Source organism: Megascapheus bottae, chromosome 15, assembly GCF_031878675.1.
Source record: "Megascapheus bottae isolate mThoBot1 chromosome 15, mThoBot2.hap1, whole genome shotgun sequence".
NCBI lineage: Eukaryota > Metazoa > Chordata > Mammalia > Rodentia > Geomyidae > Megascapheus > Megascapheus bottae.
In genome coordinates, this window is record NC_143523.1 from 57,286,217 (window position 1) to 57,302,110 (window position 15,894).

At 43.3% G+C, this 15,894-nt stretch overlaps 1 protein-coding gene across 4 annotated transcripts; it reads left to right on the top strand.

Annotated features, from left to right (window-relative positions):
* Positions 1–703: 703 nt before the first annotated feature.
* On the top strand, positions 704–11,378 carry LOC150054423 (zinc finger protein 248-like). 4 transcript variants are annotated; one of them, XM_090346775.1, is made up of 6 exons: positions 733–1,100; positions 2,704–2,937; positions 3,682–3,808; positions 4,052–4,147; positions 7,274–7,365; positions 11,243–11,378. In XM_090346775.1, exons 2-6 carry the CDS (start codon positions 2,923–2,925, stop codon positions 11,294–11,296), a joined length of 384 nt encoding a protein of 127 aa, XP_090202901.1. In that variant the 5' UTR covers positions 733–1,100; positions 2,704–2,922; the 3' UTR covers positions 11,297–11,378. The 4 variants fall into 4 exon arrangements, with proteins under 4 accessions (XP_090202900.1, XP_090202901.1, XP_090202898.1 ...); XM_090346774.1 differs by lacking the exon at positions 11,243–11,378 and having other exon boundaries at positions 704–774; positions 7,274–9,539; XM_090346772.1 differs by lacking the exon at positions 11,243–11,378 and having other exon boundaries at positions 7,274–9,539.
* Positions 11,379–15,894: the final 4,516 nt, after the last annotated feature.

The following is a 15,894-nucleotide window of genomic DNA, read 5'->3' on the forward strand; positions in this document are numbered from 1 at the left end:
TCTTTAATGCTTTAAATAAACGGATGCTCTGCTTTCGTGAATGAAATTCCAGCACCCTTTCACTGTTTTGATCCACAACCCCCACGACACTCCAGCAGCCAGAGGCCGGAGGCCGGACTCCCCTCGGGGGGCTAGGGCCCTCCACGCGGCCCGCGAACCCCATCCCAGCGCGGGGCCCCAGGCGCCCCTCCCTCTGCGCATGCGCAGACAGCCTTCCTCCCGACTCGTCCTTGCCTGGTCTCAGGTCCCTCGTGGGAGACGATCCCCGGCGTCGGGATCCACCACGAGGAAGCGGCAGGTGAGCCTCGGGGCTCGGCGAGGAATGGGGGGGGGTCGTGACGGTCGGGAGGGGCGGGCAGGAGGCAACCGGCATCCCGATGGGTCTGAGCCCCTCCGAGAAAAAAAAAACAAAACAAAAAAAACCGTGTACAGAGCTGAAGTAAGGCTCGGGCCTCCCTGTCCCGGGAGGGGGCTTGGGTCGCGCCGGGACAAAACGCCAGACTACGGGGGTGCAGACGCGTCCAGGCCCCCAGCGCCCAGCCGGCGGCTCTAAGCTATGGCCGTGGGAAGGAAGTGCGCACGCGCGCCGTGTGCGCTGGCCCCGCCCGCAGCGAACGGGTGGGAGGGGGAGGAGGAGCCGCGGAATGGGCACGCGCTCCTATTTGTGACGGGCCGACGCACGCAGGGCTCGCGCGTGACGTAACGACGCGCGCGTAGCCCTGCGAGGGGAAAGCGGGTAGGACTGCCCGGAAGAGCGCGGCGCGGCGGAGCCAGGTCGGGTGTGAGCGAGGGACCGAGGGAGACGAACGCTCGCGAGATCGGGTCTCCTTTGTTTGAAACGCGGTGCCTTAGGTGGTTTTCCTCGGTCCTCCTTTTCTCAATTTAGCTGCGTGTTACATTGTTTCTGGTGTGTGCCCTAACCTGAGAGGGTCCCAGGAAGGGGACCTTGGAGTGGCCCCGGCGCTGTGTTTGGACGGCTGCGGGCCGAGGCCTGGCCAGACCTCGTGATTCATGGTATAGTCATGACACCGCGTCTGCCCGGAAGCCACCGGAGGCTCTGGGACCCGGCCGAGAAGAGAGAAATAGGCTGGAGCCGAGAGGTGGGCACACCCCGCTGCACCCGTCTCTTCACCTCCCGAAGCCGCTCTCCGTCCCGCCCAGTGGTGGCAGCTAGACATGTTGAAGTTCTTGCTTTGCCCACGAGATGGTAGGACCCGCAGGCCTGCCTTGTGGTGCCTTGGTAGTGCAGCTGTTTTGATTTTATTTAAATTTTTAAAAGTTTTTAGTCAAGATGGGGGCTTACACCTGTAATCCTCGTTGCTCAGGAGGAGATAGGATCATGGTTCTAGGCCATCTGGGGAGGGGGAGGGGAGATCCCCATCCAGCAAAAGCTAGGTGACATGCACTTGTCATCTCAGCTGAGACGAAGAGGAAATGGGGAGGATGGACATCCAGGCAAGCCCAGTTCAAACACACAGACACAGGAAATATAAACAGTTGGCTCACACCTATTCAGGAGGCATAGATGCTGAGGATCATGGTTTGAAGCTGGTCCAAGCAAGAAAGTCCATGAGACTCATAAGATCTCTTCCTCCCACTCCCCCCACAAAAAAAAAAAAAAGCTGGAAGTGAATCTGTGGCTCAAGTGGTAGCCACAGATTGAGAACAAAGCTTATAGACAGTGCCCAGGCACTGAGTTCAAGCCCCAGGACCAGCACAAAAAACTGGAACCCATCTTAAAACCAGAACACAAAGTGTTGGAGGTATGGCTCAAGTACTAAAGTGCCTGCCTAGCTAGGGTGAAGCTCAGTGCAATCAAATAGCGTGGGGGAAAAAAATCAAGTCTCAGAAAGTGACTTACTTCAACCTTTTGTGATTTGTTGGTGCCAGAAGGTTGGAACTCTGGTTTACAAATTGGTCAAAATTAACTCCTTCGCTCCATTGCTTCCTTCCCCTCTCTCCTTCTCCCTTTCTCTCTCTTATTCTCTTTTAATAGTTAATTGGAGATAAGTTTCATGGGCTTTTCTGTCCAGCCTGGCTTCAAACTGCCACCATAAGATCTCAGCTTCCACAGTAGCTAGAATTACAGATGTGAACATCCAGCTTCAAAGTTGCTTTTTTTCTTTTGGTTGGTCAAGGGGCTTGAACTCTGGCCCCAGTGCCTTAGCCTGACTTATCCCTTTTCAGCATCCTTTCCCCTTTCCTTCACACTTTTCTTTTGGTGAGTCACAGGGTTTGAATTCTATGTCTGGGTGCTGTCCCTGAGCTCTTCAGCTAGTGCTCTACTGCTTGAACTGCAGCACCACTTCCACTTCTGGTTTTCTAGTGGTTAATGGGAAATAAGAGTCCCATGGACTTTCATGCCTAGGCTGGCTTTGAACTGCAGTCCTCAGATCTCAGCCTCCTGAGTAGTTAAGATTATAGGCATGAGCCATCAGCACCTGGCTCAAAGTTAGTGTCTCATTAAAAGATTCTTTTGAGAAACTAAACAGGATAAAAGAACATTCGAATTGGCTGTCTAACTCCTGAGCCATTCCATAAGCTTGGATTACCTGACCTCCAGGGATTAGTACAGTATGGCATGAGGTTTTTTTTTTCCCCCTTTATAGCTTCAATAATGACAAATCTATAGTATTTCCACCTTTAGATTGCTGTGATTTGTTAAACTCATTTTTTCATGTTTTTAATTTTTCTGTATCACAGAACCTAAGTTGGTAATAAATAAGAAACAAATGTTTACATTCACTCAGTGAAAAATATGTCTAAACTCAACATATATCGGAGCCACACATGGACATGTAAGTATTGTGTGGACCTCTATAGGCAGATGAATGAATCCAGGAACTGCCAGGCAGGCAAAATCTCTCTTCACATCCTTCTTTTCTTCTCCATCAGCTCTCTATCCTCCACTGAGAACAGAAGATGCAAAGATCCCAGGTAAGTTTTTGTTTTGTTTTTTGGCCAGTTCTGGGGCTTGAGTTCACATCTTGGGCACTGTCCCTGGATTTCTTTTTGCTTAAGGCTAGCACTCCACCACAAGAGCCACAGTGCCACTTCTGGCCTTTTCTGTTTATGTGGTAACCAATGAAATGAACTCAGGGCTTCGTGCATGCTAGGCAAGTGCTCTATCACTAGGCCAAACTCATGGCCTTCCCAGGTGAGTTTTTGATGATTTGCTCCTACTTGAAAGTTTTGGTTTTTGTGTTGGGGAGGAGGGGCAGTACTGGTAGAACACCAGCCTTGAGTGAGAAAGCTAATGGACAGCGTCCAGGCTTTGAATTCAGGCCCTAGCACTGGCATTGGCACCAACACACATACACACCCAAAACCAAAAATTGCTGACCTGTCTTGGGTACTTGGGTAACTTTCTTTTCTGTATATACTGGTGGTTCCTGCAATACAAATTTAATAAGTGTTCCTAAGTTTGTGGCCTCATCAAATCATAATCTGTTTAGATAGGACCTGTTTTTCTGTTTGTACTGTGAGGAACTTGGTCAGTTCCCAACCTTTGGTGGTAACTTAGTTTGTATAAGGTTTTTTTGTTGTTTTTCTTACATAGGAAGCATAAAAGTAGGGGTCCTATCTGCCATTTTCCTGTAAACTTCAAAATGGTTTTTTTGGGTGTTTTTTGGCTAACATCTAATTCTGACAGCTGCATAGAATGAAACTATTCTGTTACAGGGACAAGTGTCATTCAAGGATGTGTGTGTGGACTTCACCAAAGAAGAGTGGTATCTCCTGAACCCTACTCAGAAAATAATGTACAGAGATGTAATTCTGGAAAATTACAGCAACCTTGTTTCAGTGGGTGAGTTCCCCCCTCTCCACTGGACTTCCAGTCCAGTGCATTTCTTAGTTGTTGAAAATGAGTGCCCTGTGGCTTTCTGATTTGAAGCTTGAAATTCAAGACTGATCTCTTTGGTTGTGATAAAGAATGTGTTAACAACAACCTCTGAAGATTGTATATTTGGGCACCTTCTTTGAGTAGCTCCTTCGCCTTCACTAAAGCTGAGCTATTTGTCCTCTACCTCAAAGGTATTTTATTTTACAGGGCACTGTGTTACTAAGCCAGAGGTGATCTACAAGATAGAACAAGGGGAGGAACCCTGGATACTGGAGAAGGGGTCCCCAAGCCAGAGCCATTCAGGTGAGTCAGTGAGTCCACAGGCAGATGAAAGCTAGAGGAAATTAATCTTCAGTCGTTGGTGTAGAGTCTGTTACCTGCGGAGAATTTTTCAGAAATTCTTTTTCACTCCAGATCTTTAGAAATGACCAAGGACACTGAGCCCACATCTTCCTGTCTTTTATCATTCCCTTGTATGGGACTTGTACTCACAGATGTTTTTGTCTTTGACATTTTCGAGTGATTTGTACATGCCATCCAGTCATTACCTTAGGTTTTTGTTTTTCTTTTTCTCAGTTTCTCTTTATCTTTTAAAGTTATTCACCATCTATTTCCTTTACACAGCTAGCATATATTCATATACTTCTTCCATATATTCATATATCATGGTGAACAGCCACTGTGACTCAATTATGTTCCAAGCAATTAACAGAATAGTATCTAGCTGAGTACCTGTAGCTCATGTCTGTAATCCTAGCTATTCAGTACTCTGAGATCTGAGGATTGTGGTTCAAAGCCAGCTTGGACAGAAAGGTCAGTGAGACTCTTTATCTCTGATTAACCAGAGGTGGAACTGTGAGGAAAAAAGCCCAGTGAGAGAACAAGGCTCTGAGTTCAGTTCTAGTACTGTGTATGAAGGGGAACTACTGGCAGGAAAGAAAGGAAGGAGGGGCTAAAAGCGTAGTAGCCTAGTGGTAGCGAGCTCATCTAGCATGCACAAAATCCTGGGTTTGATTCCCCAGAACCACATACACAGAAAAAGCCAGAAATGGTGCTTTGGCTTAAGTGGCCAAGTGCTAATCTTGAGCAAAAAGTGTCCAAGGACAGTGCCCAGGCCCTGAGTTCAAGCCCCAGGACTAGCCAAAAAAAAAAGAAAAAGAAAAAAAGAAAGGAAGGAGGGAGGAAAGAAGGAAGGGGAGACAGAGAAGGGAAAGAAAGGAGTAAGAGAAGGAAGGAAAAGAGAAAGAGAATGTTATAGAGCATCTCATATTTCATCTTGGTATTCCATCTTACTTGGTAGAGGTGGAAGTGATTCACATGGACCTTGATTTTTAGGAATTGTTATTTTGCCGTCTCCTCAGAAGAGTTAAGAGGAAACAGAAAGCATGCCAAGAGGTAGATTGCAACAGAGGTATTTGTTGTATTTAATGGTGAATTATATAAAAAATTTCTTTTGAAGGGCAACACACATGGCATGGATGTTTTAGAGACTTTTTGGCTTTTTTTTTTTTTTGCCAGTCCTGGGCTTGGGCTTCCTCAAGGCTAGAGCTCTACCACTTGAGCCTCAGCACCACTTCTGGCTTTTTTCTATGTATGTGGTACCGAGGAATTGAACCTGGGTCTTTGTGCATGCTAGGCAAGCACTCTACCACTAGGCCAAACTCCTGGTCCCATTATTATTTTTAAATAGCATTTCACTGAAGGATGTCTCGGTTCCAAAGAGAAGCAAGGCTGGAATGCCTTTTTATCTAAAAGATATATTATTGGGAATGAACAGGATACAAAAAGTATGATATCTAGCTGGAACCACACAGATATACTTATAATGGGCTTGTAAATGTTTAATTTGAATACATAAGATGAATCAATTGTTGCAGTGTTTTATTTATTATTTTTTGGCCAGGGTAGTAACTTTTATCTATTGGCATATAAGCACAACACACACATACGTGTAAATCTATGTGTATATATATTAAATATGTGTATATTTATGTATCTATATGTTTTTCTTCTTGCCATTATTGGGGTTTGAACCCACATATACTTGGCTTGCTTGCTCAGCTTGTGGTTTACCTAACTTAAACCAGGTTTCCACCCCAGACTTCTGTAGTTATTTTGGAAATGGATTCTTTTTTTTTTTTTTTTTTTTTGCCAGTCCTGGGCTTGAGCTCAGGGCCTGAGCACTGTCCTTGGACTTTCTCGAGGCTAGAGCTCTACCACTTGAGCCTCAGCACCACTTCAGGCTTTTTTCTTCTATGTTTGTGGTACCGAGGAGTCGAACCTGGGTCTTCATGCATGCTAGGCAAGCACTCTACCACTAGGCCAAACTCCCGGCCCCTCTCATAGACTTTTCTGCTTGGGCTGGCTTTGAACTGTGATCCACCACATCCCAGCTTCCTTAGTAGCGAGGCATACAAGTCACCTGCACCCTGCTCATAGGTAATTTTTGAACATGTGATTAACATTATCATATGGGTAGCACTAGTGAAGTATAGCTAAAAATTTTATGAGTAAGTGTACTGAAGTTCTAGATACCATATATAGAAATACTCTAATGGACCTCATGTGGAAGTAAAAGCTACAGTTAAGGATAGGTGTTAAAGCAGAAAAGCAAGTCATAAATGAGAAAACTAAAAAGAAATGCAGATTTGAATACCTGTGTTGTGACAGATGTATGGGGGGGTGTTACTGCAGTAAGCAGTAGGCCATGGGAAGATGAGGTGTGAACCATGATCTTCCTCAACCAGGCGTAATTCTCTCTCTCTTACATTTCACAACTGCTCTTATTAAAAAGACAATTTATCCCATTCATTGTGAATTTTCTTTCCTTTGAATAACTTTCAGATTATCTCCATCCCCTACTCATCCTATCTTCCATTTATTTCACTTCATCTAACATGTTTTTCCACTGCGTTTTGGAAACTCCATCCTTCCTTGTCAATAAAATGAAAGAAAAGCTCTTCATCCTGGGCTTTCAGACTATTCTTTTGAACTGAGAAGTTACCGTACTTTAGTGTGGTGTTAGTAATATTATAGGAAAGAAGCATGGACTCTGGTGAGACTCTACCCCAGTGATCTGGGTGAGAGCAATTGAGACTTACCCGTCACCACTTAAGCTTGTTCATCTTTTGAAACACTGGGCGCCCCAGTTTGTTCCATATTTATCAGCTCTACTGGGCTCACCTTAAAAAAAAAGTGTTTGCCTTTTTTGATTTCTGGATGAGCCACTTGTGGGTTTTATTATATCATTTTGAAGTTTATATAGAAAGTATTTGTCATTGCTTTTTTTTTCTCAAGAGAGATAGAAGATTCTTCCTGAATTCAATCATGCTAGGAAACTGGGCCTAAAGCAAAAGAATTGACTGGAATCGAGCCTCTATGACCAAATCAAATCCACCAAAAATATGTGATTATTTTTCTCATTTCTAGAAAGGAAGTGGAAAGATGATGACCTATTGGAGAGCAGCCAGGAAAATCAAGATGAACATTTTTGGCAACTCATAGTCACCAACAATAAATCAGTAAGTGTAGAAGGTAGTGATAAACTTAGGAAAACTTTTCACTTGGACCCAGATCCTATGTCTTCAAAAAATTATCCCTTTAAAATATGTGACACATGTGAAATGAGTTTGAAAAATATTTCAGATTTATTTACTAGTAAAAAAAACTATTCCAAAAAGAAGTCTGGTGAGTTTAATGTATGTGAGAAATTACTTCTTAATATTAGATCTGACAAAATGCCTGTTGGAGTAAAATCGTATAAATACAACCAAAAAGGGAATATTCTCAGACATCGCCAGGACCTCATTCAACCAATTTTTGAGCAACCTTTTGAGTATAATAAAAATGGCCAAGGCTTCCATGAGGAAGCCTCCTCTTTTACAAGTCAGAGCTCTCAGATCAGGGAGACACTCTGTAAATACACGGAATGTGGAAGAACTTTCATGGACAGCCTAAAGCTCAATGTATCCCAGAGAACTCATTGGGAAATGGCACCACACGAATGTGGTATTTGTGGGAAGTTCTTTTACGTGGACTTACGAGTTGGACACCAGAGAGCTCCTTCCGAGGACAGCAATTATGAATATAATGAATTTGGGGAAATCATCTATGACAGTTCCGCTTTCATCATCCACCAGGGATCTTATACGAGAAAAACTCCCCAAGAGTATGAACTGAATGACAAAGCCTGGGAAAAGTCAGCCCTTTTTAAACACCAGCCAGTACACCTGGGTGGAAAGCCCTACCCATGCCCTGAAAGTAGGAATCATTTCAGCAAGAAGCCACATCTCCCCCAGTCTCGGAGAGCTCATTTGGGAGAAAAAACCTTCGAGTGTGGTGAGTGTGGTAAAACCTTCTGGGAGAAGTCCAACCTCACTCAGCATCAGAGAACACACACCGGTGAGAAGCCATATGAATGCACTGAGTGTGGGAAAGCCTTCTGCCAGAAACCACATCTCACCAACCACCAGCGAACGCATACAGGGGAGAAACCCTATGAGTGTAAGCAGTGTGGGAAAACATTCTGTGTGAAGTCAAACCTCACTGAGCATCAAAGGACACACACAGGGGAGAAGCCCTATGGATGCAATGCCTGCGGGAAGTCCTTCTGCCACAGGTCAGCCCTGACTGTCCATCAAAGAACACACACAGGGGAGAAGCCCTTTATATGCAATGAGTGTGGGAAGTCCTTTTGTGTGAAGTCCAACCTCATTGTACATCAACGGACACACACAGGGGAGAAACCTTATAAATGTAATGACTGTGGGAAAATGTTCTGTGAAAAATCAGCTCTCACTAAACACCAGAGAACTCACACAGGGGAGAAACCTTACGAGTGTAATGCTTGTGGCAAGACGTTCAGTCAGAGGTCAGTCCTCACTAAACATCAGAGAATTCACATGAGGCTGAAAGCTCTTTCAACATCCTGATGTTCAAAGCCTTCATAACACCTGTCAAGTTTGTTTACAAGTTTTAAAAATGAGACTAGGGAATGTGAAAGGATGCCAGGGAGTACTTGGAAATAGTATCTTATTTCAATAATGGAGTACTTTCAAGAAAAATTTAAAGTTTTCATTAGGAAATTGTACCGAAGAGAAATTATTTAAGTAGAGTGGTTAGAAAAAGTCTTTTGACTTTATATTGCTTAATAACACTTTCCAGTTGTGATACTAAAACTGTATTGTAAATATAATGGGCAGTATTTATTTTACCTGTAGTCATTGTGGCATCTGAAGTGAAAAAAACTGAATCACAGTAGCATTAAACATGCATCTATGTGAAGAACTCCTGATATTTGTAGACTTCATGTAAGTATGCTAATGTAACAGAAGTTTGGGGCAGGCTTGATTTGTATATTAGAGCTAGAGCCCAACGTGGTATGAGAAGAAAATATGAACTCTTAATTATAACAACAAGGCATGTATTAATATCTTCCATACTTAAATACCACAGTGTCTTTGAGGTTAATATGATTGTATATGTATCTATACATGTGTGTGCATGTTATGTATTTATATGTATACATATGTAAATATATTTGATACTCGTACCTGCACACATTTGGTAATGTAGTGTAACTCCTTGGTGAATTTTCAGGAATTGGGTGAGCCAGTTGGGAAACATGGTTATTGAAGTTCATAGATCAGTTGTATTAAGAGCAAAGGAAATACATACATATTACTTCCTGATCCTATTGCTGCTTTTCACTGTCATCTTTGTGGAATGGGTTTCTCTAGTCCCTGGCTCTGCAGGGAGAGGACACTGTGCCATGTTTTGCACTTGCTCACATCTCTTTCTGACATGACACACCATTAAATTGGCAGCTAAGCCTTAATTGCAGTATTTATGCCATGGAAATTGACAAAACTATAAGTCAGTGGTTTTACTTAATCAGGTAACTAGCTGTCTAAGACCAACATTTCTCAGTATATATAAAAATGTAGTTAGCAGATTTAGTGTACAAACAACATACCCAGGGCTGGGAATTTGGTCTTGTAGTAGAGTGTTTGCCAGAGGGGTGCTGCGGCTCAAGTGATAGAGTGCTTGCCTTGAGAAAGCCCAAGGACAGTGCACAGGCCCTGATTTCAAGCTCCAGGTCTGGCAAAAAAAAAAAAAAACCACAAACCAAAAAACAAACACAAATGACATTCCCATTTTTCTGTTTCCTGCAAGAAATAGGTAATGGCCATTGGCCATTACTACTTACCTGCCTCCTTAAGAAGGAAGACAGGAGTGTGAGGTTTTTAATTATCTCTGAATCAGCCCAGTTCTAACTACTACCTGTCTCTACAGCTTGGCCAGGATATAGTTTAAGTGACACAGTATTTCAGGAAGAACCACCTCATCTACTTTTGACTGCTTTCTGGCAAACCTGAATGAATATGGCCAAACTATCTTTTTAATTAAGAAATCAAACTATTTTTCTGAGGTTTTGGGCCAATCATATAAATGCTGTCAGTAACTATGGTATTTTATGAGTACACAAATATATATCAACTCTAAACACTCATACTGCACTCTACAGATTAAAAATGGCAGCATTTAATGAAATTTTACTTTCAGGCTCTTAGCACTTCATTGTGGATTTAGTTAGGCATGATAAATGTAACCCTAGTTGTCTGTACCCAAGAACTATGTATTTTGTATGTACAAGTAGACTATCAGAGTGTCTCACAGCCTTTGTTCTGTTGTTTCTGGTGCTATGAACACATTGATAAGCAGTTCTAAGTTCCACCTACTTCTTCCCTGTTCCTTCTCACAGATGACTTTGGGGGCAAGGGGAACAATGCATCCAGATTAGATTACAATAGAAATTCCATTTGAACCATTTTGTTGGGATGAGTATGTGAGTAATGAGAGGTTTGGAGAGTTCTCTGCAGTACTTCAGGAAATATATCAATGTCAAAGTATTGTCAGGTCATAAGATCTAAGAGACATCTGCTGGACTTTTCATGTCTGTGGTTCTGGTTTATGGTCTGCAGTTATAAGACAAGCATTCCTGAGGGGAGAAAAGCTGGCCCAGACAAGCTGTGAACTGCTCAACTCTGTAACTCTTCTGGGACTTTGGTCCTGACTGTGATAGTAACTGTTCCTTGTTTATTATTAGGATTGTGTGATACTTATGAGCTAGAAGAATTCCAGCTGATACAGAGGAGCACTTTTCTAAGCATAAACACTCTGAATAGTGATTTGGGGGTGAATTTTTTAAGTTCCTTTCAGGATGATTAAAAAAATAAGCCATGGGTTTCTCTGGTGAAAACAATACAAAAATTTGAATGGCAGACAGATGTATTACAGTGGTATAGACCAGTAAGAAATAATAGGAAAATATTGACCAGAAAAAAATACCTCAAAAAGGTACCTATAGGAAACCATTTCCATGTTGAATCCTCAAAGGATGAAGATGGGGATGCATTATCAGATTCTAGCAAGAAAGAGCTGATGTCCTGATATTGTCACCTAGCAGAATTATGGCACACTTTGCCAGTGCCCTTTCTTAGAAGAACCCAAGCTAGAAATCTCTACAGGAGAGCCCAGGTGTGCCTAGAAGGGCAGAGGGGAATATGCACAGAGAAAAATGTAGACTAAGCCAGTATGGTGCTTTTCTGTAAATTACCCATGTAAAAGACACAGCATTAGAAATAAAGCTATTATTATCATTAACAGTTGGAAGTTAAATGTTCCCATTCCCTTTGGAACTTGGTTGGTAGCCAGCCACATCTGTCCTTTGGCATGTATGAAACAGAGGTTATGATAAATCTCAGTATTTATCTGTAGCTATATGGTGGGGGCAAGCAGCTTTATGGTCTTGAAATAAACTGCCAGGTAACAATGCAGTGCTGAATTTACTTTTTGTCCTTTTCCTTTTTTTTTTTTTTTTGTGCCAGTCTTGGGGCTTGAACTCAGGGTAGAGCACTGGCTCTGAACTTTTTTTGCTCAAGGCTAGTGCTCTACTACTTGAGCCACAGCTCTTTTTGGTGAGTAATTGGAGGTAAGAGTCTCATACTTTCTTGCCTGGGCTGGTTTCAAATGGTGATCCTAAGCTCTCAGCCTCCTAAGTAGCTAGGATTACACCTAGGATTGCCGGTGTGAGCCACCAGCAACCTGGCTAATTTACCCTATATTACCATGTACTTAGAAAATGTTATGGCTACTACTCCTGTTCCTGTTTGTTCAGTGCAATTTTTCAGCATTTTTCTAACAGTGGACTTTGTCTCTGTGATCAAGAAGAGTTGTTTGTTTTTTTTTAATATTGGTTGTAGGGCTTCAAGTCTGAGCCTGGGTACTGTCCCTGAGTTCTTCAGGTCACTGCTCTACCGTGTTGAGCCACAGTCCCACTTTTTTTTTTTTTTTTTTTTTTTAATGCTGGCCAGTCTTAGTATTGATACAGGTAAGCACTCCAAGTTAGGCCAGTAAGAACTCATTCTACAGTACTTTGATTAGGTGGTCATCTTCATCTACTTGGTGCATTTTTTTTTTGCCAGTCCTGGGGCTTGAACTCAGGGCCTGGACACTGTCCTGGGTCATTTGCTCAAGGCTGGTGCTTTACCATTGAATCACAGTGCTACCTTTGGACTTTTCTGTGTACGTGGTACTGAGCAATTGAACTCAGAGCTTCATGCATGCTAGACAAGCACTCTACCACTAGGCCAAACTCCTGGTCTAGTTGGTGTATTTTTTTGTGCCATCTCTTATATCCTGAAAATATACTCACACTATAATCTTCTAACCCAGGGTCTCCTGGGCACCAAGCCCATAATCCTACAGCTCAAGCCTATAATCCTAACTACTCAGGAGGCTGAGATCTGGGAATCACAGTTTGAAGCTAGCCTGGGTAGGAAAGTCTGTGAGACTCTTACCTCCAATTAACCAACAAAAAGCTCGAAGTGAAGTTGTGGCTCAAGTGGTAAAACACTAGCCTTGCACAAAAAAGCTAAGGGAAAGAATTCAGGTCTTGAGTTCAAACCTCAGTATTGGAAGTTATTAGCAAGTAGATGGTAGTAAATGCTACTAGGACCATTTACAATAGGCAGAGTTGTCAGAGGGATAAAGGAAAGGAAAGGACCTCAAGGAGAAGACTACACTGAGAGAAGAGTCAAGTGGCTGTTTGGAGGAAGAGTGTGTATATACACGTGTGTGTGTGTATGAAAGAAGCAAAGAAATAAGTGTGTCACCAAAACTTTTACATAATTTTCTGTTGCATAAGCACGCTAATTATCTTTAATGTACATCAGTACTTTGTGTTGGTCTATATTCTATTAAATTCTTTTTTGGCTGGGTACAGTGGCTCATGCCTGTAATCCTAGCTACTCAAGAGGCTGAGATCTGAGGATCAAGGTTCAAATCCAGCCGGGGCAGTAAAGAATGTGAGACTCTTAGCTCCAATTAACCACTAGAAAACAGGAAGTAAGGCTGTGGCTCCAGGGGGGTAGGTCAGTATCCTTGAGCTGAAGAGCTCAGGGACAGCGCCCAGGCCGAGTTCAAGCCCCATGACTCACCAAAAAAAAAAAAGGAAAAAAAAAGTTAAGAAAAAAGAAATTCCTTTTCCCACATACTAAACTACACACAAGCCAAGGGCCAGGTCATCCTCCAATATATCAGTGTACAAAACCAGAATGGGAACTGTTGGGTTAGAGTTATACCTAGAAATTTTCTTCAATTCCCCAGCAGCATGGTCTTGGAATTGGGGGCCTCTTTTCTGTGTTGAACATGCCCTCCCTTTTTCTGATGCACCCTAGCACTTTCCAACCAGAATGTCCCTGACCTAGAACCCTAACCTCTGTGAAGTTCATCCACGGTATCCCCAGTCAGGTATCTCTGCTTTCTCTTCCTCATTTGTAGACTGCAACTGTGTCCATCCTACACCTTCCTTACTATCTCTTTCTCAAGACTTGATTATCACACTATTTATTCTATTTCTTCATCATCTGCGCTGTCCCTGGGCTCTCATACCCAGCCTCCCCTTTCATCTGTGAATGCCCCCTTTTTTCCCTGTCTGACTTCTGCAACTTTACATTCTCAGGACCTCATACTGGAGAGGACTTATGCCAAGGAGCTGTACCTCCAGCCCTCAGGGAACACTTTTTTTTTTTTTTTTTTTTTTGGAGGGAGGGGTCATGGGGCTTGAACTGGCCTGGGTGCTGTCCCTGAGCTCTTCAGCTCAACTGAGCCTGGGCATTGTCCCTGAGCCCTTGAGCCAAGCCTTCCTTCCCTTTTCTAGAGGTTAACTGGAGATAAAGGTCTGGCCAGGCTTTGAACCTTGATCATCAGATCTCAGCCTCCTAAGTAGCTGGGATTTACATGCGTGAGCCACCACACCGGCTTCAGAGAACACTTTTTAAAGGTGGATTCCTCAAGCTTTCCATGTGTGGCTCATGCCTATAATCCTAGATACTCAAGAGGCTGAGATCTGAAGATCGTGGATCAAAGCCAGCCCACGCAGGAAAGTCTCTGAGACTCTTACCTCCAATTAACCACAACAAAACAAAACACCCTGAAGTGGAGCTATTGCTCAAGTGGTAAAGCACTAGCCTGAGCAAAAAAGCCCAGGGACAGTGCCTAGGCCCTGAGTTCAATCCCCACCTCCCCACCCCAAAAGAAATCCAAAAGCCCCTTCCAGTATCTAAAGAGGTTAGAAATGGTATTTATTATTAGCCCTCCCACATCTGGAGTCTACACTTGCAACATATGAGGATCTCTTGGAGCTTGTTTTCCACATCTACAATAAATTATCTGAAAGAGCAGGCCTTACCCATAAGCTTGCTCTGAGGTCAAAATTCTCATTTTATCCACCTTTTTTTTTTGGCCAGTCCCGGGGCTTGAACTCAGGGCCTGGGCACCGTCCTTGGACACTTTTTGCTCAAGGCTAGCACCCCACCACTTGAGCCATTTCCAGCTTTTTCTGAGTATGTGGTACTGAAGAATCAAACCCTGGGGCTTTGTGTATGCTAGGTGAGCACTTTATCATTGGGCTACACTCCCGCCGCCACCCATCCCCCATTTTGTTGGTTGTTGGGCTTGAACTCTGGCCCTGGGCCCTGTCCCTGAGCTCTTCTGCCCGAGGCTACCGCCCTACACCTTGTGCCACAGTACCATTTCCTATCCACCTTGCTAAGAAAGCCCAAATCTTCATAGGAGGATATTCAGCATCTCCTATACTCAAGACCCAAAGAAAGGGAACACCTCCAAAAAGAAAAAAGAAAAAAAAAAAAGCAAAGCAGTAAGTGGAACTATGGTTCAAGTGGTCAAACTCTAGCCCTAAGTAAAAAAGTAAGGACCCAGACCCTAAGTTCAGGCCCAAGGATGGGCACACCCACAAAAAGACTTTATCATTTAATCATTACAGCTGAACACCACTGGATGATGCCTGTAATAGCTACATAGGAAGCTGAAATTTGAGTATCCTAGTGAAAAGCAAGCCCAAGACAAATCCAAGAGACTCTTATCTCCAATTAACCAACCAAAAGTGGCACCCAAAAGTTGCTCAAGTGATACTGTTCCAGCTTTGAATGAAACCAGGAGTCCAAGACTTAATACTGGCATGTGCACACATGATAAAAATCTAATTTATTCTTTGGAACATAGAACTATGTTAAATGATACAAGAATAGAGTCCAGTGAGACAATACATGGGGTAGGTGCCAAAGTTAAAGCCAGGGCCATTAGAAACCAAAGATTCAAGGCCAGCCGGTTCCCTAAGGCTTAGGAGAGTGGCCAGGGTGAACCGTCTTGTCTGTAAAGCCCCACCTGAAACACACCTGGAAAGCAGCCCTCCAGGCTTTTAGATTGCAGGGCAAAATGACTCACTAGAATAACATTTTGAAGGACAGCCCTGTCCTAGGGAGAACGGGAACACAGCTCTGGCCATTTCTGCCAATTCCTCCTTTACCTCAGGATCTTACACTCCAGAACATTTTATAGAACTAGCCAGCACAGAGCTTGGCCGGTTTCTACTACAAAGAATAGCCCTTACTGACTCGTGGTCTGAGTCATGCCACATAGAAGGATTTGGCGAGCTGCAATGTTAGAGACCCAGACCCCGAGATGAA

What these genes read in the sequence shown, in the direction of transcription:
- LOC150054423 (XM_090346774.1), top strand. An exon ending in CAGCAACCTTGTTTCAGTGG is followed by an intron (nt 3,809 to 4,051) that starts GTGAGTTCCCCC and finishes TTTATTTTACAG; the next exon opens with GGCACTGTGTTACTAAGCCA. An exon ending in CCCAAGCCAGAGCCATTCAG is followed by an intron (nt 4,148 to 7,273) that starts GTGAGTCAGTGA and finishes TCTCATTTCTAG; the next exon opens with AAAGGAAGTGGAAAGATGAT.